The following is a 24,009-nucleotide window of genomic DNA, read 5'->3' as shown; positions in this document are numbered from 1 at the left end:
TCCAAAAAATAAGGCCAAGGGCTTATTTCAGGGCGTTAAAAGAAAATAAGACCCTGTCTTATTTTCGGGAAAACACGGTACTCTATTAGCCACCTGCAAAGGGCTACATTTTCATTGGGATCCCAGGCGAGTTGGCCCAGCCCAGGCCTTTAACACCCTTCCGAAGACCTAAAGAATGGGAGCAGATAGACTAACATTCCATAAAATTAGTTCAGTAGTAAAAAAGATAAATGGCCACAGATCTGATTGTTGCTCTTCATATATTTTTATGATTCCCGCTCCCTCTCTCTTTCTCTCTCTCTCTCCCTCCCTCCCTCCTCCCTCTCTCTCTCTCACACACACACATCAATTAGCTTCATCTGTTTGTTTGTCTAATCTTTCAATCAGCAGCAGCCGTCGCAACCCCACATAAAGAGCAAAAGGCCTCCAGTGAAAAACGTTGCTATCCAGAAGGAGACAAACTCTTCGGGCCCAGAGAACAGACCCAAAATTGTCCTGTTGGTGGATGCTTGTCAGCAAACAGGTATGGTGATGATGTGTTTCATTTTTTTTTTAATAATATAGCAGATCTTCTTTTCTTCTTCTTCTTGTGCAATTAGAAATGTTATTTCTTTAAGGAAGAAAAAGCTTGATTTGATGACTTGATCACCCTCCTACACCAGTACTGTGGACAGTGGTTTCAGTCAAATTATGATACTTCAAAACTGTAATTTTTACTTACATTTTAATTTTATAAATTGTGTATGCTGTCCAACTCTCCATCCAAAACAATTTAGTGATTTATTGTTATTAAGCTGCTTATCAAAGGGACGGCTTTACTCTTCATTCAGTCTTACTGGTCCTTACATAGCAACAAATACACAAAAGAAAGGCATAATTTTTTACATATATTATTTAATGTTTAGAAACGACCGTCGGTATGCTGACTATTGTATAGCAATAGCACTTAGACTTAGTGCTTGTACAGCCCTCTCTAAGCGGTTTATAGAGTCAGCCTCTTGCCCCCAACAATCTGGATCCTTATTTTACCCACCTCGGAAGGATGAAAGGCTGAGTCAACCTTGAGCCAGTGAGATATGAACTGCTGAACTGCAGTTAGCAGTCAGCTGAAGTAGCCTGCAGTACAGCATTCTAACCACTGCGCCACCTCAGCTCTGTAGAAGTCACTTGATTCTCCAAGTAAAAGGAGAAATCATTAGAAATTATTAAGAATAGCAATGAAATGTGGTAGGCAAACGAAACTGACCAATAATGAAGACTGAAGAATGTCTGTGACTCCTAACAATAAGTAGATTTCATTCTTCTCCAATTCAGTGGCCTTTCTCCAATGTAGGAGCTGTGTCCTAGTGGCCATCAACACATGCTTTCTCAAGGAAGTTACCAGGAGTGTCTAACCTTGGGAACTTTAAGACTTGTGGACTTCAACTCCCAGAATTCCCCACAGCCAGGGTTGTCCAACCTTGAGAATTTGAATGGCTGGGGAATTCTGGAAGTTGAAGTCCCACAAGTCTTGAAAGTTCCCAAGGTTGGACATCCCTGCATTGTCAATTCTTGAGACTCTTCTTTGCCTTGCAGACTTCCCTTCCGAGATTGCCAGCAAGTCCCTATCGGAGAGCGTGACTGGTCTGCACTGGAAGCCGAGGGGCAGGCGACGGCGAACCTCCCACCCTGCCGAGTCCTCAAGCGAGCAGGGGGCCAGCGAAGCCGATATTGATAGCGACAGCGGCTATTGCAGTCCGAAGCACAGCAACCAAGCAGGGGCAGCCATCTCCAGAAGTGCTGAATCAGCTGGAACGAATGTAGGTAGACATCTGAAAAGTTCAAGAGTAGAAAGCGACATTAAATAAGCGCATGTAAAGTAACCTCTACAACTTTTTTTTAAAATTCATTTTCAGATCAAAGAATCATCCATCCATACAGGTAAAGTTTCCTGGCTTTGCAAGTTTGCAGCATTTTTGTGTGTGTGTGTTTGTGGGGTCTGTGTCTACGGGAGATGGATACATTTTGTCACTTTAATCGATTACGCCTTGATGCCTTTAACTGATTAAATTCTCCACCCGTAATCTTTTCCACATTGTAATGTTTAAATACTGTGGGTTTGTTTCTGAACTTGTCCAGCTTTTTCTCCTCAAAATATTTTGTAGTAGTCAGGATAGAACTTTTTATAAGACATTTAGTAATTAACAATTTAGTAATTACTGGTAACCTGCCTCCTTTTCCATTCTCCCCCCCCCCATCCCCCTTTTGGCCACATTTTCCATGACTGCATGGATTAGTTCTTAAAGATTGCATATACGTTGAGAGCTTCCTTGTAGCCTTCTGCTAAAAATTAAAACATAAAAATAGAAATCTGTTCAGTTAGAAATAAAATACATCACATATGAAAAATGAACCCAATGAGAATGGCAACTAATACTGTATACCGTATTTCTTGGATTATATGAGGCACTTTCCCCCTCCCCCTAAAAGAGGGTGAAAGTCTGTGTGCATCTTACACACTGACTACAGCATTTTTGGCTGCCTGAAACACCACCCCCTTTGCAAAAATGGATGTGCAGAGGGTTTGGGAGGTCTGCAAAGTGCTCCTGGGGGCTGGGGAGGGCAAAAACTAGCGAAAAATGCCCCATCTTTTGCTCATTTTTCCCCCTCCCCCCGGCCCCTAGGAACACTCTACAAGCCTCCCAAAGCCTATGTATCCTCTGTTTTTTGCAAAACAATGGGCCCGTTTTTGTGAAAAACTGGCCTTCTTTGCTTGTTTCCCCCCGCTCCCCACCCCAAGGAGCACTTTGGAGGTTTCCTAAACTCTCTGCATGCCCCATTTTTCACAAAAATGAGGCGTACAGAGGGTTTGGAAGGCCTGCAGAGTGGAAAACTTTTTTTTCAAATTTACCTCTTCAAAATCTTGGTGCGTCTTATAATCCAGTGCATCTTATACTATGAAAAATACAGTATTTCAAGATTGCTCTGTGTCTTTAAAGAAAGAGAAGTTGCAAACAGACTGATCCCTCTATTACTTTTTGTGACCTAACCATGTAAACTGGGAAAGAAAGCTAATTCCGTGAATACAAATGCTGGTTAGAGCCAACATCTATTTGGCTTTCTTTTAGGTGTGGAGTTTTAGTTTTTTTTCTTCTGTGTAAAATAAAGTAACATGCATTCTTTGCATCCCCCCCCCCCTCTTTTCACATGTTCTCTTTCCTTAAACTTACGTGATGCTTGTTCCAGGTGGTGCCAGCTGGGCAAGTGTCAGTTCTCAGGCTACTCAGAAGAAGCCTTGGATAGAGAGAAACTCTTTCTCCAGAGGTGGAAGGCAACCAGAACATCAGCACGATTCAGAGGTATAGTTTCCACTACTTCAAGCTTTCTTTTCAGGTAGAAAACTGCTGGGAGCAACTTTCAGTTGAATATAACAAGATGCTCTGTTGCCCTGATTTTTAGTCTGAAAGTACTTGGTACATTCTTACCCTTTCCAAGGTTTTAGGAACTTTCAGCTCAGTTTAGTTTACTTTACTTTATTGTCACTGCACCTCGTACAACGAAATTAAATGCCATCTTCGGTGTACATTATAACTATAAAAATAAAAAACACAAAACACATCCTTCACATGCTATATAATTGAAAGATCGCAACAAACTGTGTCGGACTGAAAAATAGATTGCTGCAGAATCCCTTAATCAGTAAACTCATACAGTTATTTGAGAAATGAAATTCTCCACCTTATTGCTACGTTCTTTCATTTGTGCCTCTTGGCTGAAAGATGATTACAGAATTGGCAATCTGCATACAGTGTTAAAACATGTCAATGTTACTGAATTATTTTCCTATTAAGCTGGGTTTAGTCGCATGGAATCCAAATAAGCTGATGAAATATTGACTGCATGAATCTGTTTTAATTTCTTGTAATGCCAATCCATTTAGTCTGCTCCACTCTGTGAAGACTGTTCAACTTTTTATTTGTCACTGTTAGTTACATTTCTACAGTCACATATTTTCACCTGGCAGACAAGATAGCTAGCACATACTTTGTGATTTACATGGGTGCTTTCATACTTCAATTTAAAAGAGACAGCCCTAATATGTTTGTTTTTATCTGCTTGTATAGCCTGGTTTTAAATGTAGAGGTCACAGCACATCTTCAGAAAGGAAACAGAGTTTGCAGAAGAAAATTGAGAAACCAGTAATCACAAGCCAGTCAAACAGAGTAGAGCAGAGCCCTGAACTGCTATATTTTGGGGTAACTCTTTCATTAATCTTGTTTATGACAGCTTTCATTCACTAAGACAAGCGGAGATTTTGACTTGGTGGACAGCTGCATCTTAATGCGTCCTGCTTGCTGATTTTAAAACATTAAAAACTTATTTTTTGAATTACCAGTAACATTTTTCAGTTTGTTTCCAATCTATCCTGGCATGTGATAACAATATCTTTCTTGCAAATTCCAATCTAGTTTCATGCTTATATCCCTTTTGATACCATTCATGTGCATTTGCCAGTTTTTACCAATCTTTTAACTTGAGTAACGCCTTCCTTGCAAAATACAAATATTCTGTCCTGTGAATTTCAGTTAATGAATTTTCCAATTTTTTTTGTTCAGGATGAAGAAGAGTTCCCGGAGCTAAATTGCGATAGCGGGCATTCTAAAGCTAAGAACATGCAGCTGAAGCACACACCCAAAATGGTAAATTACGCTATTATATTTGGAGGATAGAACTGTGATGAGGTTATTTTTCTTTTCAATACATTCTGGCTGGTTTTTAAAGAACAACAAAAGTGAGCAGAACTGTTCCTTGGGAACACACACAAATACAAAAGCAATAGACTGGCATTGTGAAGAGCGTAACGTTTGATTTCTTAAGATCCGGATTTTCAGTTTAAAGCAGATTATCACTTGGTTGGGAGACTACAGGCAATATCAGGAGTGAAGGTTCTGCAGCAACCCCAAATCCCACAGACATGCTAAGGTAGCAACCAGGCAGCGAGTTCAGCAGAGAGACTTTAGCATACCTTAACTATGTGCATCTTTGGGGATGCACTCAGAAACGCATTTTGGGTGCAGCACAAACCAGAATCAAGAACCTGTCTTTCTCAATCAAATGATGGTTGCTAATTTTGAGTGCCTCTGAACTAGGAATTGCATTTTATTAAGTTAAATAGAATTCTTTATAGAATAGAGTATAATTCTTTATTGGCCAAGTGTGATTGGACACACAAGGAATTTGTCTTTGGTGCATAGGCTCTCAGTGTTCATAAGAAGAATAAAATGCATTCATCAAGAATAAAAGGCACAACACTTAGTGATAGTCAAGGTTACTAATAAGCTATCAAATCGTACTAGGAAATAAAACAATATAAATTGAAAGACACAACATAGTTATAGTCATAATTGGGGAGCGATAGATACTAGGAAGGAAGAGAAGAATAATAGTAATAACACAGTCTTAGTAAATTATTTGACAGTTTTGTGGGAATTAGTTGTTAAGCAGAGTGATGGCATCCGGGGGGAAAACTGTCCTTGTGTCTAGTTGTTCTGGTGTGCAGTGCCCTGTAGCGTTGTTTTGAGGGCAGAAGTTGAAACAATTTATGTCCAGGATGTGAGGGGTCTGTAGATATTTTCACAAATAAGGTTTTAAGTATAATTAGAGATGTTAGCGGACAATTGCACATTACAATTCAAATCCTAGCTTTATTTCAGCATTGTTAGGCATCTTATAGCAATAGCAATAAAATACAGTATTTTTCAGAGTATAAGATGCACCTCCCCCCCAAAAAGGCTGAAAATTTGGGTGCATCTTATACACTGAATGTAGCTCCACCCACCCATTGGCCCACACCTTTTGGCCTCTGCCTCCCAGCAATTTATCTCTTTGCAGCAAACAGGGCTTGCAGAGGCCTCAATAAGTTATAGCGATCCCTGCAGCCTCTAACAGCTGATGATGGGGAGAAATTGAAAGTGAAACTAGCTGTTTGCTCCATATGGCAAATTGCTGGGTGGCAGATTTTTTTTTCTTGTGCTAATCAGGCTGTTTGCTGCAAAGAGGCAAGTCAACAACTATAAATGCCTATAGAATGTTCAAATTATTAGACTTATTTTTAAAAGACTGCTTTATTATTGTTCTAAACAACTTAACAAAATGAAGAAGCTTTTTAAAATAAATGCTTGATCTGAAGAGGCCCAGTGCTATTCTTTTAAATAGCAGAGAATAACTATACTTCCAGAAAACACATTTCAACAGCATCTGTACAAGTATAGTCTGAAATATAACACTACAAACACTGTATATTGTCTGTACTGTTTGTTGCAAGGAGGCAAATTGCTGGGAGGCAGAGGCAGATATTTTCCCCTTGTTTTCCTCCCCAAACTCTAGGTGCATCTTATACTTTGGAGCGTCTTATACTCTGAAAAATACGTTATATACCGCTTCACAGGGCTTTTACAGCCCTCTCTAAGTGGTTTACAGAGTCAGCCTATTGGGTCCTCATTTGGGTCCTCATTTTGCCAACCTTGGAAGGATGGAAAGCTGAGTCAACCTTGAGTCAGTGAGAATCAAACCACTAGCAGTCATCCAAATTAGCCTGCTGTACGGCATTCTAACCACTGTGCCACCATGACTGATGAGGTGAACACAAAACAAACCATCCACTTGGGAAAAACACTAGATAAAGAAGCAAGATCAGCTCTAGGAACACAGATGTATGATTAGCTGCTGATTATGCTTTTTTTTTAAACACTACATCCCCTTTATACTTATCACCATATCCTCTTTCCTTAGTTGGATGATCTACCTGAAAATTCTCCAATCAACATAGTACAGACTCCGATCCCCATCACCACCTCTGTTCCCAAAAGAGCAAAAAGTCAAAAGAAGAAAGCTCTCGCAGCAGCACTGGCTACTGCTCAAGAGTATTCAGAAATTAGCATGGAGCAGAGAAAGCTTCAGGTCTGTTTTAATGGTATAATGGAAATGCATTCCGGCTTTCAATCTAGGTGGGCAGATTGCAGTGTTTGATGTTGGAAAGGGTTGGATGAGGTGAAGAGAAGGACCAGGGGAGACATGTGATAAGTCTTCCAATATTTGAAGGGCTGCCACAGAGATGGGGGTGGGGGTGGGGGGCTCAAGCTATTTTCCAAGGCACCCGAAGGCCAGACAAGGAATAAATGATGGAAACTGAACAAGGAGAGATTCAACCTAGAAATAAGGAGGAACCTTCTGACAGTGAGAACAATCAATCCCTGGAACAGAAGTTGCCTTCGGAAGTTGTGGGAGCTGCTTCACTGGAGGCTTTCAAGAAAGATTGAACTGCCATTTGTCAGAAATGGTGTAGGGTCTCCTGCTTGAGCGGGGGGGGGGGGGTTGGACTAGATAACCTACAAGGTCCCTTCCAACTCTGTTAATCTGAGGTCCCTAAACTCAGGTGCCTACTAATCCTGCAAGAAAGTTTCCTGCAGTAAATGAAATGCTACGCAACCTTTTGGGAATTTGTAATCTTGTTTTCTGTTTATCGTATCTCAGGTAGTCCTCAACTTACAGCAATTCATTTAATGACGTTCACTTAGAAGTGATCAAAGTTACAACGGAACTGGGGAAAAAGTTATTTATGACTGTTTTTTCACACGATCACTGCAGCATTCCTCCAATCACATGATCAAAATCCAGACATTTGGCAACTGGCTCATATTTATGATGGTTGCAGTGTCCTGGGGTTATGCGTCTCCCTTTTACGACCTTCTGACACTCAAAAGTTAATGGGGAAGCCAGATTCACACCACCACTGTGTTACTAACTTGACAACTGCAGTGATTCACTTAACAAATGGGGCAAGAAAAGTGGTAAAACGGGTCAAAACTCACTCAACAAATGTCTCGCTTAACAACAGAAATGTTGGGCTCAATTGTGGTCGTAAGTCAAGGACTACCTGTCCAGATTCCTTAATGAGCTTGTTCCTACGGTAAAATTCACTGCTAGCTTCACCTCCCCCCCCCCCCCCCCGTTTTACACTCAAAAGAATAGAACAGCCGCCAATACTAGAGAAACCAGGACGACCTGATTGAAACGATCCCTTTGGCCACCAAAAGTGACATCTCGCCTTGTCATCCCGCGTCTAGGAAGCCGTTTCAAAAGCAGCCGGAAAGAAGAGTAAAACTCCCGTGCAGTTAGACTTGGGGGACATGCTGGCCGCGCTTGAAAAACAGCAGCAGGCGATGAAGGCTCGTCAGATCACAAACACCAGGCCCCTCTCTTACACAGGTGGGTGTGTCTCCCTTTGCCACTCCTGCGTAGCCGCGCAATTCTCCAGCGTCTCTTCCGTCAGGGAGAGAATTGGTGAAATAAATGCATTGTCTCCTCCTGGTTTGGAATCCTTTAGAACAGGGATGTCAAAACTCGATTTCATTGAGGGCAGTATCCGGGTTGTGTTTAACCTCCGGAGGGAGGGGCTAGGGGAGTGTGGCCACCTTGACACAATGGTGGGATTCAAATAATTTAACAACCGGTTCCCTAATGACCAGCTGGGTAGGCGTGGCTCGGTGGTCATGTGATTGGGTGGGCGTAGCCAACTCAACATCACTCAGGTCGATGGGCACTTCGCCTTAGCTCTTACAATGTAATCAAGGTTAACCGGAGAGACAGTTTTTGTAAGCAGGTCACAAAGATGAGGCTAGAAACAACACCAGAATGTTTCCTTCCTGCCTTTCTTACAAGATTAGCCCTGTAAAGTGGGGAAAAACAAAAGGAGATTTCTTCCAACAACCAGTTCTCCGGACTGCCTGGAAAGTTACCAACCGGTTCTCCCAAATAGGTGCGAACCGGCTGAATCCCACAACTGCCTTGACGTCACTCGTGTCAGGGGCGTCTGTGCTGGCCCGAGTGCTCTGCCTGCGAAAACAGGAGCCCAAGCTCTGTTTTCAGCAGCGGCGGCCTCCTGAGTCCCCATCCCAGCAAAAACGGAGTTTGGGAGAACCACATGCGCCATTCCCAAGCTCCATTTTCACTGGCCAAGGCACTGCGGGCCACTCCACTTTTTCTAGGGCGACCCCCCCGCAGGCCAGATCTAAGCACCCCATGGGCCGGATCCAGCCCCTGGGCCTTGAGTTTGACATCCCTGCTTTAGAAGTACAGTGTGACACCCCTCTGTAGCCCAAATCCCTTCGCCATGGATAAACAGTTGACTATTCTCCATGCAAAATGTTTCTTTGAGCCTTGGGATGCAATTGTGGTTTGACTTCATGCATCGCACTAAGGCAGAATTCTGTGGTATTGTGCAACTCCAGATATTTTGATTTGTAGACCAAAAATCCTGTGGTGTGGACCAAGATAATGATGGTGCTGTGGGACATTTGGTGAGGGTTTTTTTTTTTTTTTTAGAAGTTATCAAAAGGAATTGACATAAAGATAACTACTTATCTTTATAAACCTGGTGTTCAGCTTGTTTCTATTCTTTCTCCATAATTACTTTCTTGGAACAAGAGATAATCTCCAAACAGCAGCATCTCACTGCATAATTTCCTTGCCGTTGTAATCTGGTTTTTTAATTCCAGGGAAGGGAAAAGGCATTTTAATGAGAAGGGAGGAGGTGGGAGGAGAGTAAACCACTGGGGAAATGCCCAGCGGCCTCCATTCAGCCATTGCATGCATTTTTGGTTTGGTTTGTCTTCAGTTGGCAGTCCAGTTCCTTTCCACACCAAAGAATCCCCCAGCCGAAAGTCCTTCTCCAAAGGGCAGCAGTCATCAGTGGGTTGCATTAACCCTTTGGATTCCACTAGCCCAAAAGTGAAACGAGGAAAAGAAAGAGAACTCTCAAAGTTGAAGCGTCCAACAGCACTGAAAAAGGTAAAAATGAGTTTCCTAAAGTGGAGCTTTCGACTTTAAAAATACTGGGGGCAACGATGGCAACGTTATGGCCTGTGGCAGGGGTTTCAAGTTTCTTAGAATTTGTATGCCACCCACTCCCAGGGGACTCTGGGCGGCTCACAACAGACAAGAAACATTTGAATTTAAAAATAGAATAAGAAAATAAAAAATACAGTATTAAAATTCATTCCATCTAAACGGGGCTGGATATCAATCAACAGCCCCAGGCCTGCCGGAACAGCCAGCTCTTAATGGCTTTACGGAAGGCCGGGAGAGTGGTGAGGGTCCGGATCTCTGCAGGTAGATCGTTCCACAGGGCCGGCGCTGCAACAGAGAAGGCCCTCCCCCGGGGAGTCGCCAGCCGGCATTGTCCGGTTGACGGCACCCGGAGGAGGCCCAACCTGTGTGATCTTGTTGGTCGTTGGGAGGTAAGTGGCAGGAGGCGGTCTCTCAGGTAGCCAGGTCCTAAACCATGAAGGGCTTTAAAAGTAAAAGTGGGTGGGTTGCTGCCAGCATTACTGCTGGTTCGGCGTGCAAAATATTGCAGATTTGCATCTAAAAATGCGCATACGCAAAACATTTAAAAAGGGGGAAAATACCTTTCTGCAATGAAAATTGTTCTGCGCATGCACAGAATTAAAAATCAAGATAGCAACTTCTTCTTTTGTATTTTTCCAAAATATACTTCTCTGTTTTAATAAGGGGCTTTACTTTCTGTAAGAAAACGCCTTAGAGTAACGCCTTCAAATAATCAAGTTTGAAATAAGGTATAAAAACCAATGTACTGGATGGAGCCCAGTAGTTCAGATTTTGTTGTGTGAACACGCTGAACTCGATGCATCCATAAACCTGTCTCTCTTGCACCTTCGTGGTCTCACGTCCCGTTTTCCTTGAGCATTGTGGCGAAAGCCTCAATCTGCTGCAACAGTAGGAGAACCGGTTCAGGGGCATGGCAGGCCTGGGTTGCTGCCGGTTCCAGCGACCCAGGCCGCCAAGTTACTACCTATTTGGCCGAACTGGGCCAAACCGGTAGGAACCCACCTCTGTCCTGTGGCCTTGAACTCCCAGAATTCCTGAGCCGGCGAGAAATATTCACCATTGGGTTTATTTCAGATTATTTTGAAAGAGAGAGAAGAAAAGAAAGGACGGTTGACCACAGACCACAGCCTTTTGGGAGGTGATGAGGAGCAAGAGGTGCCACTGACTTCCAACCAGGCAGAAGAACTAACATCTCAAGAAGGTTAGCTCAACCTGACACTTGTCTTTATATTAATATGTGCCATAGCCATTGTATAATCAAACAGAGGTTTAATGGGCTTTTAATTCAATTAAAAAAAATCAACCTGGAACTTTCTGGATCCAGTTGCTCATGGAAACAATGGTCTAAAATAGTTTATTGCAATCGATGGTGCAACATTCCGCTCTACAAGACTTTAAATTGGCAAGCAAGAGATGAAATGTGACTGTTCTGTTCATTAAACCTGTACGTTACTTTCTTAAATAATTTCCTGGGAGAGGGTTGTTTTTTTTTTAAAGTCCTTTGGAATTTCTGATCCTGGTGTATGAAGAAAGACGTGTAAACTTAGTATTTCTGAGGATTATGATGAGATGGAAGTAGAAATAATGGAGGATTTGAATAATAGATTAGAACTTTATTGTCACTTTAAATGCAGACTAATCAGCATACAGTGAAATGAAATTCTGTTGCATTCAGCTCTCAAAGGATTATGCATTGCACCCACACATACACACACACACACATGTGACACAGAAGAACAATAAAAATAAAATTTCCACGCTGCAACTTTATGAACGGATGACTGGTGTGTTTTGTCTCATCTCTTCCAGAAACTGGTCTGAGTGTGCCGAGTGACACCTCCCTCTCTCCAGCAAGCCAGAATTCTCCCTACTGCATGACTCCCGTCTCCCAAGGTTCACCAGCAAGTTCAGGCATAGGAAGCCCCATGGCATCGTCAACCATAACCAAAATCCACAGCAAGCGATTCAGAGAGTAAGCTTTGCATTCTGTAGGACTTATTCAAAGAAAACAGGTTGGCTTAAGGAGAATGAATTTAAATTCTTAATAGGGGAGGCATTTCTGTTCCACCAAAATAGAGTCTAGCTTTTGAAAGCATCAGCTACTTGAGCTCAGGCAAAATTGCTTCTGGAATTGCTTCTTTGGATGTCTTTAGCCAGGCATATGTCTTGTTTTGTAATAAGTTATCCAGGTGCAGGTGACTGGTTTCCAACAAATGAAAAGATTTGGTATTGGCTCATCAAGTTAAGCAGATTAAAAAGTATTTGTAAGTGAAAGAGACAGGTATGTTCTCATGTCTTCATCTTTATTACTGCCTTGGAGCTGAAAAACATGCATCAAATATAAAGTACATACCAGATGCATATAGAAAAATGTATATATAGGGGTTGTTTTAAAGACAAGTGGATTCAACAGACAACGTAGGGGCCAAGGCTATCTCAGATTAAACTTGATGCTTTGTTTTTATTTATTAAATTTGTTTGCCACTCAATGTCATCAGAAGGGAACTGTGTTGTTAAGTAGTGATACTAGGATTGCTTCGCTTACTTTCAGAACAGTTTAACTGCCCGTTCTCCTGTCTTTCTGCATTAGGTTTCATTTATCAATGCATACATAATCTTACAAGGATTATTTCTGATTGACTCTGAAGGTTCTCAGTCATCCAGGTCCTGGTTGTCCCAAAGGGGCTTTTTCAAAAGACAACTGAACTTTGTTTTTCCTCGAAGACGTTTCGCTCCTCACCCAAGAAGCGTCTTCCATTCGCTTCTAGACCCGAAGAAGCTTCTTGGATGAGAAGGGAAACATCTTCAAGGGAAACCAAAGTCCATTTGCCTTTTGAAAAAGCACGTTTGGGATTATTACCGATGCTTTTGCACCTGGAACTGCTTCATGCAGCATCCATGCAATCTGCTTGCAAATAAGAGAATTGCTCTAGGAAATAAGTTTCAAACAGTACAGAGCCCATGGAGACTTTAAGCAAAGGAGGAATGTGTAGGTAGTACTTGGATTTGGATTTGGATTTATTCGATTTGTATGCCGCCCTATTCCCAAAGGGACTCAGGGCGGCTGAACAAAAGCCAAGGGGAGGGGAGAACAATACAGAAAAGTAAGACAAAAACAAAACAGGACAATACAAACAATTTTAAAAACACAACAAACACAGCCAATTCTAGTAGGGGTGGAACTCAACAACCCCAGGCCTGCTGGGACAGCCAGGTCTTAACGGCTATACGGAAGGCCTGAAGGGTGGCGAGGGTCCGAATCTCCACGGGGAGTTCGTTCCAGAGGGCCGGAGCAGCCACAGAGAAGGCCCTCCTCCGGGTGGTCGACAGCCGGCACTGGCCGGTAGATGGAATTCGGAGGAGGCCTACTCTGTGGGATCTAACGGGTCTATGGGAGGTAATTGGCAGAAGGCGGTCTCTCAAGTACCCAGGTCCAATACCATGTAGGGCTTTATAAGTGACGACTAGCACCTTGAAGCGTATCCGGAGACCAATAGGCAGTCAGTGCAGCTCGCAGAGGATAGGTGTAACATGGGTGTACCGAGGCGTACCCACAATCGCTCGCGCGGCTTAGTATGTAAGAAGTACAGCTTGTAATGCAGATAACATAAAGCTAGTAAACATACACACCCCTGAACTTTTTTTCAGTCACGGCTCTCGATTCATCGCAGACAAAATTAAACGTAGTTTCAGAAAGAAATTTTTTAAAAGGATGAATGTTTCCCCCCCCCCCATCCCCAATGCAATAAATCCAGATCAGCATTGCTGACATTTGCCTTTTTTCTCCCGTCCTGAACGTGCAGGTACTGTAATCAAGTTCTCAGTAAAGAAATCGATGAATGCGTGACTCTCCTGTTGCAAGAGCTTGTCAGCTTCCAAGAACGAATTTATCAGAAGGATCCCATCAAAGCCAAAGCAAAGAGGAGGCTTGTAATGGGCCTACGGGAGGTTACGAAGCACATGAAGTTAAGCAAGATCAAGTGTGTAATTATTTCTCCCAACTGTGAGAAGATTCAATCCAAAGGTACATACGGCACTTATGGGGTAACTTCTCTTTGAGTCCGAGCTTGTTTCCTTTTTAACATAGGATTATTTTGCTGATTCTTTCCCCCATTAATGTCCTTCATACATTAAACACTCCATTGCCATCTAAGGTGCCACATCACTGAGCAATCCTTAGGCTTTTCTCTGTTACAGCCTTCACCTTCTTGTTGTGGCCTGCCAGCGGCTAGCGGAGGACAGTGAGGAGGTTGGGGAGGAACATGGGCCGGTCTCTGATGAGAGCTCTGTGTCAAAGTTAGAAAGGGGGCCAGAGCTGTCTGTATGCCAGTTCTCAGCTGCCTTCAGAGTCAGACATCAGTGAGGCAGACGAACAGCTGGAGCCTGTTCCCAGTGTGCGCATGCGCAGAGCTGCCAGGGGAAGGGAACAGCTAAAGAACAGGGGTCGACTTGGGAATAAGGCCCCAAGTGGACGATGAACGGTCCCTCCCAGAGGAAATAAGAGAGGAGCGAAAGGGGAGTGGAGTTTGCAGGAGACAATTAGTTCGCTTAATTAGTTCGTGACTCTCCGAGACTCCTTGCCAAGTTTTGCAAATATCGGCCTGGCAGCTCTCCAAGCCGGATAAGGTCTGTGACCAAAAATCCTCCCTTGAAAGACTTTGCTGGATGTGAATGAGCAGAATTCACAGTCAATTAATAAAAGGGGTTTTTAATGGAGGAGTTTGCTTCATGCTCTCGGGAAGCCTTGGTCAGAACACTTCTCAAGAATTTCCTCCAGGTGTTTTAGAAGACTATTAGGGATGGTTTTTAGTGTGACACAGGATCTGCAGTTGCAGAGAAGTGAACAGGCAGACATTAAAACATTTGTGCGTTTTGAGGGGTAGGAATATCACAGAAGGCAATTGCGTTTGAGAGGCAATCCATTATCTTTCAAGTAACTGTCTACCTCAATCTTTTGAACTATGAAGACTGGTTTAATTTTCAAGCACCTGCCTTGCTGGCAAGTTGCCCACTGAGAATAAGTGACTCTCTCACTTTTGAACAAGCAGCATTTTGAAACCAGGAAGCAATATTTTCCTCCTCTGACTGACTGACTAGATCAGTGTTTCTCAACCTTGGCAACTTGAAGATGTCCGGACTTCAACTCCCAGAATTCCCCAGCCAGCATTCGCTAGAATGGACTAGATGGTGCCCTTGAGTTACAAATGACGCTTTTCATTTCCTGGAGATGATATTTAGGCCCTTCCACATATTTTGCATCAGCAAATCACTTTTGCATTTGCAGGGTAGATGTTTATGAGCTACAGCAGATGGCAGCACCTGGTTGAGATCGGGACGGATCCCAAAAAGACTAAATGAAGTCAGAATTGCTTATTGCTTGGATGATGAGATCACCAACGTTCTCAGAACTGTAGCCTATATTGAGAAATCCTAGCAGACAGCCGTGACAACAATTTCCATACTGCAGACACCCCAAAAAATTCATATATGTGGCCCAAGAATTTCCCAGAATTCCCCACCAGCAATGTTGGCTGGAAAATTCTGGGAATTAGATTAGATTAGATTAGATTTAGTTTATTTGTATGCCGCCCTTCTCCGGGAGGGACTCAGGGCGGCGAACAACTCAAAAGGGGAAAAGGAGATACAAACACAATACACGTAATTAAAATACACAAGAGTCATACAACCATACAAGTCGAGAGGGGAGGGGAACTCATCAACCCCAGGCCTGCCAGCACAGCCAGGTTTTGATGGCTTTCCGGAAGGCCTGGAGAGAGGTGAGGGTCCGAATCTCCGCGGGGAGTTCATTCCAAAGGGCCGGAGCTACTACAGAGAAGGCCCTCCCCCGGGTGGTAGCCAGATGGCATTGGCTGGTAGACGGAACCCGGAGGAGGCCGACCCTGTGCGGTCTAACGGGTCTATGGGAGGTAATTGGGAGCAGGCGGTCTCTCATCATCAATTAAAGTCCACGCATCTTAAAGTTGCCAAGGTTGAGAAACAAACACCGTCTTAAGGAATTGAATTCAATCCCAGAGATCAATACTAGACATCAGTGGTGGGTTGCGCTCTAGTATGGGCACACCGGAGCCTGCCCGGAGCACCGGATACCATTCTGGTATGGTGCTCCGGAGGGCCTGCCCATCCGCCTGAGCTCCTTACTAGTCTTTTTAAGTCTTTGGGGCTTACGTGAACATGCACGGCAGCAACCGGGGCGTCGCAGAGGCTCGTGGAACCTCGGGTTGGAACGGGATCTAGAACCCACCACGGCTAGTCACGTTTGAGGCACCTTCACATTAGTGCAGTGTTTGCTGATAGGGCGCAATGGTTAGAACACAGTATTGCAGGCTGACTCTGCCCACTGCCAGGCGTTCGATTCTGAACAGCTTAAGGTTGAGTCATCCTTCTGAGGTCATTAAAATGAGGATCCAGATTGTTGGGGGGGAACATGCTGACTCTTTAAATCGCTGAAGAGGTCTGTAAAGCATTACAAAGCGGTATATAAATCTAAGTGCTCTTGCTGTTGCTACTTCCTTCTTTTTAGCCAGCTTCAAATTCATCTGGTTTGCAAGTTTTACACACATAGAATTTTCCTCTAATTTTTGTTTGACTAACACAGTAAATTTTTACTGGAAAGAACTTCAGTTTTTGAGTGGTTTAGACCAGTGTTTCTCAACCTTGGCAACTTGAAGATGGCTGGGGAATTCTGGGAGTTGAAGTCCAGACATCTTCAAGTTGCCAAGGTTGAGAAACACTGGTTTAGACCTTTTAATAGAATAAATAAAATGAGTGCATTTAAGTCTGACCTCATTGTGAGGAGGTTTTTCATCTTTTTTTCGATTTGTTTGTTTGTTTCTTCCTTAACGTGGCTTAAGGTGGACTAGACGAAGCTTTGTATAACGTGATCGCCATGGCTCGGGAACAAGAAATCCCTTTTGTCTTTGCCCTCGGACGCAAAGCGCTGGGCCGCTGCGTAAACAAGTTAGTTCCCGTCAGCGTGGTGGGCATCTTCAATTTTTCAGGCGCTGAGGTAAGGGCTTCTCGGTCACCTCTGGAAGGATGGAGTTCATTGTCTATGGCATTCCTAACCCAGCCAACGATGCCTGGAAATAAATGCATTCTTTTTCTGTGTTTTAAAATAAGGGGGCATTTGGGTGTGTGGTGTTTCTTTCCCAAATCTTTGAAGTGGGTTTGGTGCTCATACTCCTCTCCATAGAAACAACTAGGAGATATCCTATTTAAAAAATAAAAAATAAAAACCAACCTTGGTGTAATCAAAAGGACATATATATGTGCATATTTTTATATTTTATATTTATGTAGAGCCAGTTTGGTCTAGTGGTTAAGGCACCAGGCTAGAAACCAGGTGAATGTGAATTCTAGTCTGGCCTTAGGCATGAAAGACAGCTGGATGATTTTGGACCATTCATCAGGAGACCTTGAATTCTAGTCCCACCTAGCCACGAAAGCCAGCTGGGTGAAGTTGGGCTGATCACTCTCAACCCAACTCACCAGAGGGTGGTGGTTGTGGGGAAAATAGGAGTAGGAGGGAGCATTGTCTGTGTTTGGAGCCTTGGGTAATTTATAAAAATAATATTGTGGCCAATGGAGCTGGCAGCAGCTTCGGACAGTGAGAAGGTTGGGGAGGAACGTGGGCCAGTCCTGGAGTCTGGGGAAGGCTCTGAGGAGGGCTTTGTGTCAGAGGCAGAGGGAGCCAGAGCCGTCTGACAGTTATCAGCTGCCTTCTGAGGCAGACATCAGTGAGGCAGACAAACAGCTGGAGCCTGTTCCCAGTGTGCGCATGCGCAGAATTGGCAGACGAAGGGAACAGCTAAAGAACAGGAGTCGATTTGGGGGGGTAAGGCCACAGGTGGATGATGAATGGCCCCTCCAGAGGAAATAAAAGAGGGAAAGAGGAGTGGAGTTTGCTGGAGACAATTCGTTTGCTTAATTGGCTTGTGACTCTCTGAGACTCCTTGCCAGGTTTTGCAGATATCGGCCTGGCAGCTCTCCAAGCCAGATAAGGTCTGTGACCGTAAATCCTCCCTTGAAAGACTTTGCTGGATGTGAATGAGCAGAATTCACAGCAAATTAATAAAACCAGGACTTTGCTTCATGCTCTTTTGGGAAGCTTAAGTCAGAGCAAATAATAAAGGTGGGATATAAATACCTACACCTTAAAACAGTTTTTATTTGTTTGTGTATTGTACAAATAACATTTAAGGGGGGGGCGAAACAAACACGAAACCTTCCAAGAAAGCATTGCAAGCCAATCTGGAAGCCTCTGGTGGTAGTTCTCCATCTCTTAGTGGGCTCTTTGTCTTCTAGAACCTCTTTAATAAACTGGTCTCTCTGACTGAAGAGGCCAGGAAAGCCTACCGAGATATGGTTTCAGCCATGGAGCAAGAGCAGGAGGAGGCCTTGAAGAACATTAAGAAGGTGCCTCACCACATGGGCCATTCCCGCAACCCTTCGGCAGCCAGCGCCATCTCCTTCTGCAGTGTGATTTCAGAGCCCATTTCGGAGGTGAACGAGAAGGAATATGGTAAGCTTGCATCTCAAAACAATGCCTATTCTTAACATTTTCCATCTTTTAGTCTCCCTTTAGTTCACCGCTGGGTGATATTTTCTTCATGGCAAAGCTATGTTTTTGCCTCTTGACCAAATTTACTTCATAACCACCAGGGCTCAGTGGCTAAGACTAAGCTGAGTTTGTCGATCAGAAAAGTCGGCAGTTTGGCGATTCAAATCCCTAGCGCCAGGTAACTGAGTGAGCTCCCATTACTTGTCCCAGCTTCTGCCAACCTAGCAGTTCGAAAGCACGTAAAAATGCAAGTAGGACAATAGGAACCACCTTTGGTGGGAAAGTCACAGCGTTCTGTGCCTCTTTAGCATTTAATCATGCTGGCCACATGACCACTGAGACGTCTTCAGACAGCGCTGGCTCTTCGGCTTTGAAGCAGAGATGAGCACCGCCCCCTAGAGTCAGGAACGAATAGCACATATGTGTGAGGGGAACCTTTACCTTTAACCACTTTGGAATGTTACAATTTCCTACAGCCCGTCCTTCTGGATTGTCTGTTTGATTGTGTGTCTGAAGCTAGATATGATGGATTCACGTGGTAGATTTCGGAAAGCAATTATGGACCTTTTACAGCCTGTGGACTTCATCTCCCAGAATTCCTGAGCTAGCATTTTTGGGAATCGAAGTCCACAGGTCGTAAAAGGGGCCATAATTGGGCATCTTGTGGTAGGACAACCCTGGCATATATCTCCGGTCTTTGGAACCAGGAGTGCATAAAAGAAAGGAGAGGGGGGAGAGAAGCTCATTTACAAAGTCAGCATGGTGATCACAATTGTGTGATTATTCCACTTTTACATTTGTTTCTCATGGCACTTGTAATAAAGAGGTGGGCCTTGATTACACGTGGAGTTTGTGGAAACCCTCTTAACTTTCCCTTGCTGGCCTCCTTGCATAGAATATGTAAGCTTTTGTTTTGGGTAGATTAAATTGCCTCCATATTCAACCAGCTGCATAAATCTGAAAATATTATTTTGTGAGGTTTTTTTTTTAAACTTAGGATGCAAGGCCTATGGGGTACTGCAGTTTCATAAAACAGGCTCCCAGCTAGCTCCCAGACCAGTTTGTAGTCTGAGAATAACCCCCCCTCCCCCAGAAAAACTAAAGCAACAAAATAGGAGGCTAAAAACATTTAAGATCAGAATGGTTAAAACAATTAAGGAGCTGTGGTGTATCCACATCATTGCTTTATTTCAAATGCCCTTCAGTATGTCTCCAGTTGCTGATTTGAAAACAAACAGTTAAACTCTCACAGCTAAAAAATTGTTTTATATTCACACACAGTTTTATTCACGGAAACAATAGCTGGCATTCTTAGAATTGCTTCTTCCCATCCCCTTTCTTCTTAGGTTTGCTATAGACAGAAGGGTGTTTTTTTTTTTACATTTCAATTATTAGCATTTAAAGTGCTTAACTGGACAATAGTCCCAATTATGTTGTTTTGCAGCATTAAGCCCTTGCTCACAATGCACAGAATTTGCGTTCAGTATTGTTATAACACCACAGCACACTGGAAACAACGCTTGTTTTTGTGACCTGTGACAGCATTTCAGTCACTGTATTGTTCAAAAGCTTTTCCTAGAATGGCGATGACGTTACCTAGAGCAGTGTTTCTCAACCTTGGCAACTTGAAGATGTCCGGACTTCAACTCCCAGAATTCCCCAGCCAGCATTCGCTGGCTGGGGAATTCTGGGAGTTGAAGTCCGGACATCTTCAAGTTGCCAAGGTTGAGAAACACTGACCTAGAGGTGCTTGGCAGCTTGTTTTAACACAGAAGTTTCTTTCCATGTTGCTTTATAGCCTTTCCCCAAATATTCTTCCATTTTTCCGCCCCGACAGAAACAAATTGGAGGAGCATGATGGAAACCTCGGATGGTTTGGAAGCCTCTGAAAACGAAAGAGAAGCGGCTTGCAAGGTTACTACTTCAGAAAAACCCGGCACCCCTAATGTCACTGCTGGTAAGCCCTTATCTCTAGCCGCCGTTGGCCTCATCGCCGTGGTGTCCCCGGCAAAACCGCTAAGCGGGAAGGAGGAAGCAAAGCCAGATGACAACCTGGAATGGGCCTCCCAACAAAGCACAGACACCGGATCTTTAGATGGCAGCTGCCGGGACATTTTGAATTCTTCCATGACCAGTACAACCAGTACTCTTGTGCCAGGGATGCTCGAAGAAGACGAGGAGGAGGAGGAGGAAGAGGACGAGGAGGACTACGCCCACGAACCCATCTCCGAGGAAGTTCAGCTCAACAGCAGGATCGAATCGTGGGTCTCCGAGACTCAGCGGACTATGGAAACCCTCCAGCTCGGAAAGACCCTCAGCGGGGCGGAAGACGAGACCGTGGAGCAGAGCGAGGAGGAAGAACTGGAAGCCCCCGGGCAAGCCGAGGCGGTTCCCGAGAGCGAGGAATGGACATCAGACAAGGCTACGAGTAAAGCCCAACAGAAACCCAACCCCGGCACTCCCCTCGATTCAAAACACACAGACTCAAATTATATGCCATGAACTTTAAGTCCAGACTCAGGAAACTTTTACTATTTAAAAAAAAGAGAGAGAGAGAAACTAATTGTTGTAAGGATTGCAGCCATCGCTTTGTGTGCTTCATCTCGGCATTTTGCACTGTGTAACATTTAACACCCGTATTTAATTCACCCTTCTTCTTTTTTGTAGCAGTCTTTATCACGTCTCTGTCGAGACCTGAGGGTTTGCATGTGTGATTAATAGTTATATCTTTTCTTAGAACAGGCTTACGTGTCGCTGAGCATTTTTTTTTTCCCGTACGAGGAAATTCTTTGCACTTGAGCATTTTTAAAGGCAAAACTCTTCTCAAACCGGGGGGAAAAAAAATCCTTACCTATTTTTTAAAGCGTTGACAGTATTGACCAATATTGGCTTGCCATGAACTTCTTTGGGAAGTATTTGGCCACTGAGTACCTAACATTAAGCCGGAGTGAGTTCTTTCTTTTTTGCTCAGACTGTTAAAAGTGACTGAAATGAAAATGCGTTCTGAAAAAAAAAAGGGCTAGAAGGATGTATATGAATTAACTAGTGCACCTTCTTAGTAGTATTTATAATATTCATTTAACTAATAACACTCCTAAAGGCTGGTTGCAGTTGGCTTCAAACCATTTTGGCTAGGTACTTTGGTGAAACGTCTCTCAGCAGGTAGTTTGATAATGATGTACCTGTCTCTACTTTCCAACTGACATTGTCCACATCATCACTTGGCCCGCAAGCCAACCGCCAAAAGGGACCTGTGGACCAACACAAAGCTTCCCTTGCTTGGTTTTCTTGATTTCCACGCTGTTTCGCCGTGTGCTTCTTAATGCTTTCACTGATCTCAGGAATGTTACTACGAGTTCATAACATGCTGTGTAAATAGAAGAAAAAGTTAGACCATTTAATATAAAATGAAATAGGAGGGGGAGATATCAGGGGGAGGTTGGTTGAGAAAAGGGAAGGGAAGTTGTTGTTTGGATCAACTTACTTTTCCCCTCCTTGGGATTGGTCTTGATGGGTAGATGTAATCTCTGGTCTTCCAACCGCTTGTCCTGTTGGGAAGCAAATTTTCATAAGCGCGGGAGGTAGAAGTGGCTTTCTGGTAGGGAAAATACCCTTTGTTTTGTGGAATTTCAGAGCGGGTGAGACCCAAAAAAAGGCTTGTTTTTAATGACTTGCTTAAGTTTTGCAGGCCTGTTCGGAGTTTTCTAGCGCTCAGGTCACCAAACCAAGTCGCATAAGGGTGGGATTGGGAGGAAGGTGGGGTGAAACAGTGATGCTTTCGAGGTGGGTGCAGGAAGATGAGCTTTATGGAAAAGACGGACCTCCCCAGCCTTGTAAAATATTTCATAGGTCAGCCGCTCTCTTTATAATTCGGGACCAACAAGTGATCACGTTTGAAGCTAGTGTCTTGTCTTCTAATTAGAAACACCAGAGGAAGCGTTTGGCAATTGTGTGTATGTGGTCGCCTATTGCTAAGGAGCATAGCAGAAAGGAAAAGTTTGAACAATTAGCTCTTGTACGTGGAATTAGTATATGATGAATAGGAAAAGGACAGGTGGCGAGTCGCATCCCTTGCTCGATTGTCCATAAGTGGAAACTTCTTCCTTTCAAAGTGCTGAACAGCCAAATTGACTCTCCCTTCAGTAGATGTTACCTTGAATGTCTGTCTCCTTTCCAAGAACCTGTCTCGTCCCTTGCCAGTTTACATAAAGCCCCCTTCCCCACCCTCACCCCCACACACACCCTCTTCCCATTGTTATCTCTTTCAAATTCAGTCCAAGCATTCTGGTTTGACTCTCAGTTGGGACGTCATGTCCGAACACACCGGTCTTCAAACTTCAGCGGGAGGTCTCCTTTAGGACAAACAGCGTTATCATTGGCTGAAAAATCCGTACTTTATAAAGTGTTCATTTTGGAGAGGTGTCCAGAGAACCAAGTTGAGGACAGAACGTGTCTGAAGTGTCTTAGATTGTACTCCGTGTTTAACGTGCTTCCTTGTCTTCTGTCTTCGTGAGATGTTAACATTTCTGTTCATCCTTTCGATAGCCCATCCGCCGTCTTCCGTGTTCCTTCTCCATCACTTTTAATGTCCATACGGGCAAAAACGGATCTTTCTTACAAATGGGGAGGGGGATGACGGCGGGCCTGTTCTTTCAGTTTTATTGGGGCCGAGCTCAGCAATGGTTCTTCTTCCTTAAAATCAGTTTAATTTCACTAATGGCAAAAGAGGAAAAGGGCAGGAGGGGGGGGGGGGCACCACGTCTGATGGGTTAGAGCAGTGTTTCTCAACCTTGGCCACTTGAAGATGTCTGGACGTCAACTCCCAGAATTCCCCAGCTGGGGAATTCTGGGAATTGAAGTCCAGACATTTTCAAGTAGCCAAGGTTGAGAAACACTGGGGTTAGAGGAACTAGTCCAAAGCACTTCCAGTAGTTGCATTAAAAAAAGCTGCCCCCAGGCAGCCAGAGAACACAAAGGGGGGGCTGATGCACTGACCTCTGTGGAGGGCCAAAATAATAAAGAATTTGGGGGTCTGTTGGTTAATTGTAACATGTATGCCTTTATCGTAAGAAAACCGATTATAGTACTTGTATTCCTCCCCTGTTATATGCCCCGTTTCCCAGCTTACGTTTTAAATGGCATGTTTTTACAAACCTTTTTTTTTTTAGATTTGATCAGTGATTGGTGTAGTGTTTGATCGGCTGTTGGGGTTTAACAAATTTTTGGGGGAAAGATGCTTTTGAACGATGCACTTGTATGTATTCCGAACACATCACTTGGAGGCAACCTTAGATTCGTCTTCGGGTGGGCCTATGCAGTGTAGCTCTTAAATTTTAACGGCACGGGGAGGGGGGAGGAGGAAGGAAGGGGCAAAAAAAAATAAGGTCTCGTTTGAAAAGCTGTTGTCTATTGAAATCGTTGTAATGTGTGTTTGTGTGTGCGCGCGTGTGTGTGTGTGTGAGAAATTGTGCCAATTAATCAAGATGCTCTGTCAATTTACCAGATTTTAATCACTTAACGGAACACTTTTTAAAATAAGC

General features: G+C 43.7%; 1 protein-coding gene across 3 annotated transcripts in view; it reads left to right on the top strand.

Moving 5' to 3' along the window:
- Window positions 1-21,015, top strand: part of SECISBP2L (SECIS binding protein 2 like) — a 34,309-nt gene extending 13,294 nt beyond the window's left edge. The window contains exons 4-18 of one of the 3 annotated variants that reach the window (XM_032232408.1): window positions 391-523; window positions 1,576-1,799; window positions 1,896-1,920; window positions 3,226-3,338; window positions 4,104-4,235; window positions 4,596-4,679; window positions 6,772-6,939; window positions 8,106-8,247; window positions 9,656-9,828; window positions 10,963-11,089; window positions 11,698-11,860; window positions 13,692-13,912; window positions 16,761-16,915; window positions 18,214-18,430; window positions 20,307-21,015. In XM_032232408.1, coding sequence (XP_032088299.1) covers window positions 391-523; window positions 1,576-1,799; window positions 1,896-1,920; window positions 3,226-3,338; window positions 4,104-4,235; window positions 4,596-4,679; window positions 6,772-6,939; window positions 8,106-8,247; window positions 9,656-9,828; window positions 10,963-11,089; window positions 11,698-11,860; window positions 13,692-13,912; window positions 16,761-16,915; window positions 18,214-18,430; window positions 20,307-20,971 — 2,742 coding nt within the window. In that variant the 3' untranslated portion in view covers window positions 20,972-21,015. Of the gene's footprint in view, window positions 1-387; window positions 524-1,575; window positions 1,800-1,895; window positions 1,921-3,225; window positions 3,339-4,103; window positions 4,236-4,595; window positions 4,680-6,771; window positions 6,940-8,105; window positions 8,248-9,655; window positions 9,829-10,962; window positions 11,090-11,697; window positions 11,861-13,691; window positions 13,913-16,760; window positions 16,916-18,213; window positions 18,431-20,306 lie in introns of all 3 variants that reach the window. The other 2 variants (XM_032232407.1, XM_032232409.1) reach the window with 2 other exon arrangements.
- Window positions 21,016-24,009: the final 2,994 nt, after the last annotated feature.

Source organism: Thamnophis elegans, chromosome 16, assembly GCF_009769535.1.
Source record: "Thamnophis elegans isolate rThaEle1 chromosome 16, rThaEle1.pri, whole genome shotgun sequence".
NCBI classification, from domain to species: domain Eukaryota; kingdom Metazoa; phylum Chordata; class Lepidosauria; order Squamata; family Colubridae; genus Thamnophis; species Thamnophis elegans.
This window is presented reverse-complemented; position numbering and strand designations above follow the sequence as displayed.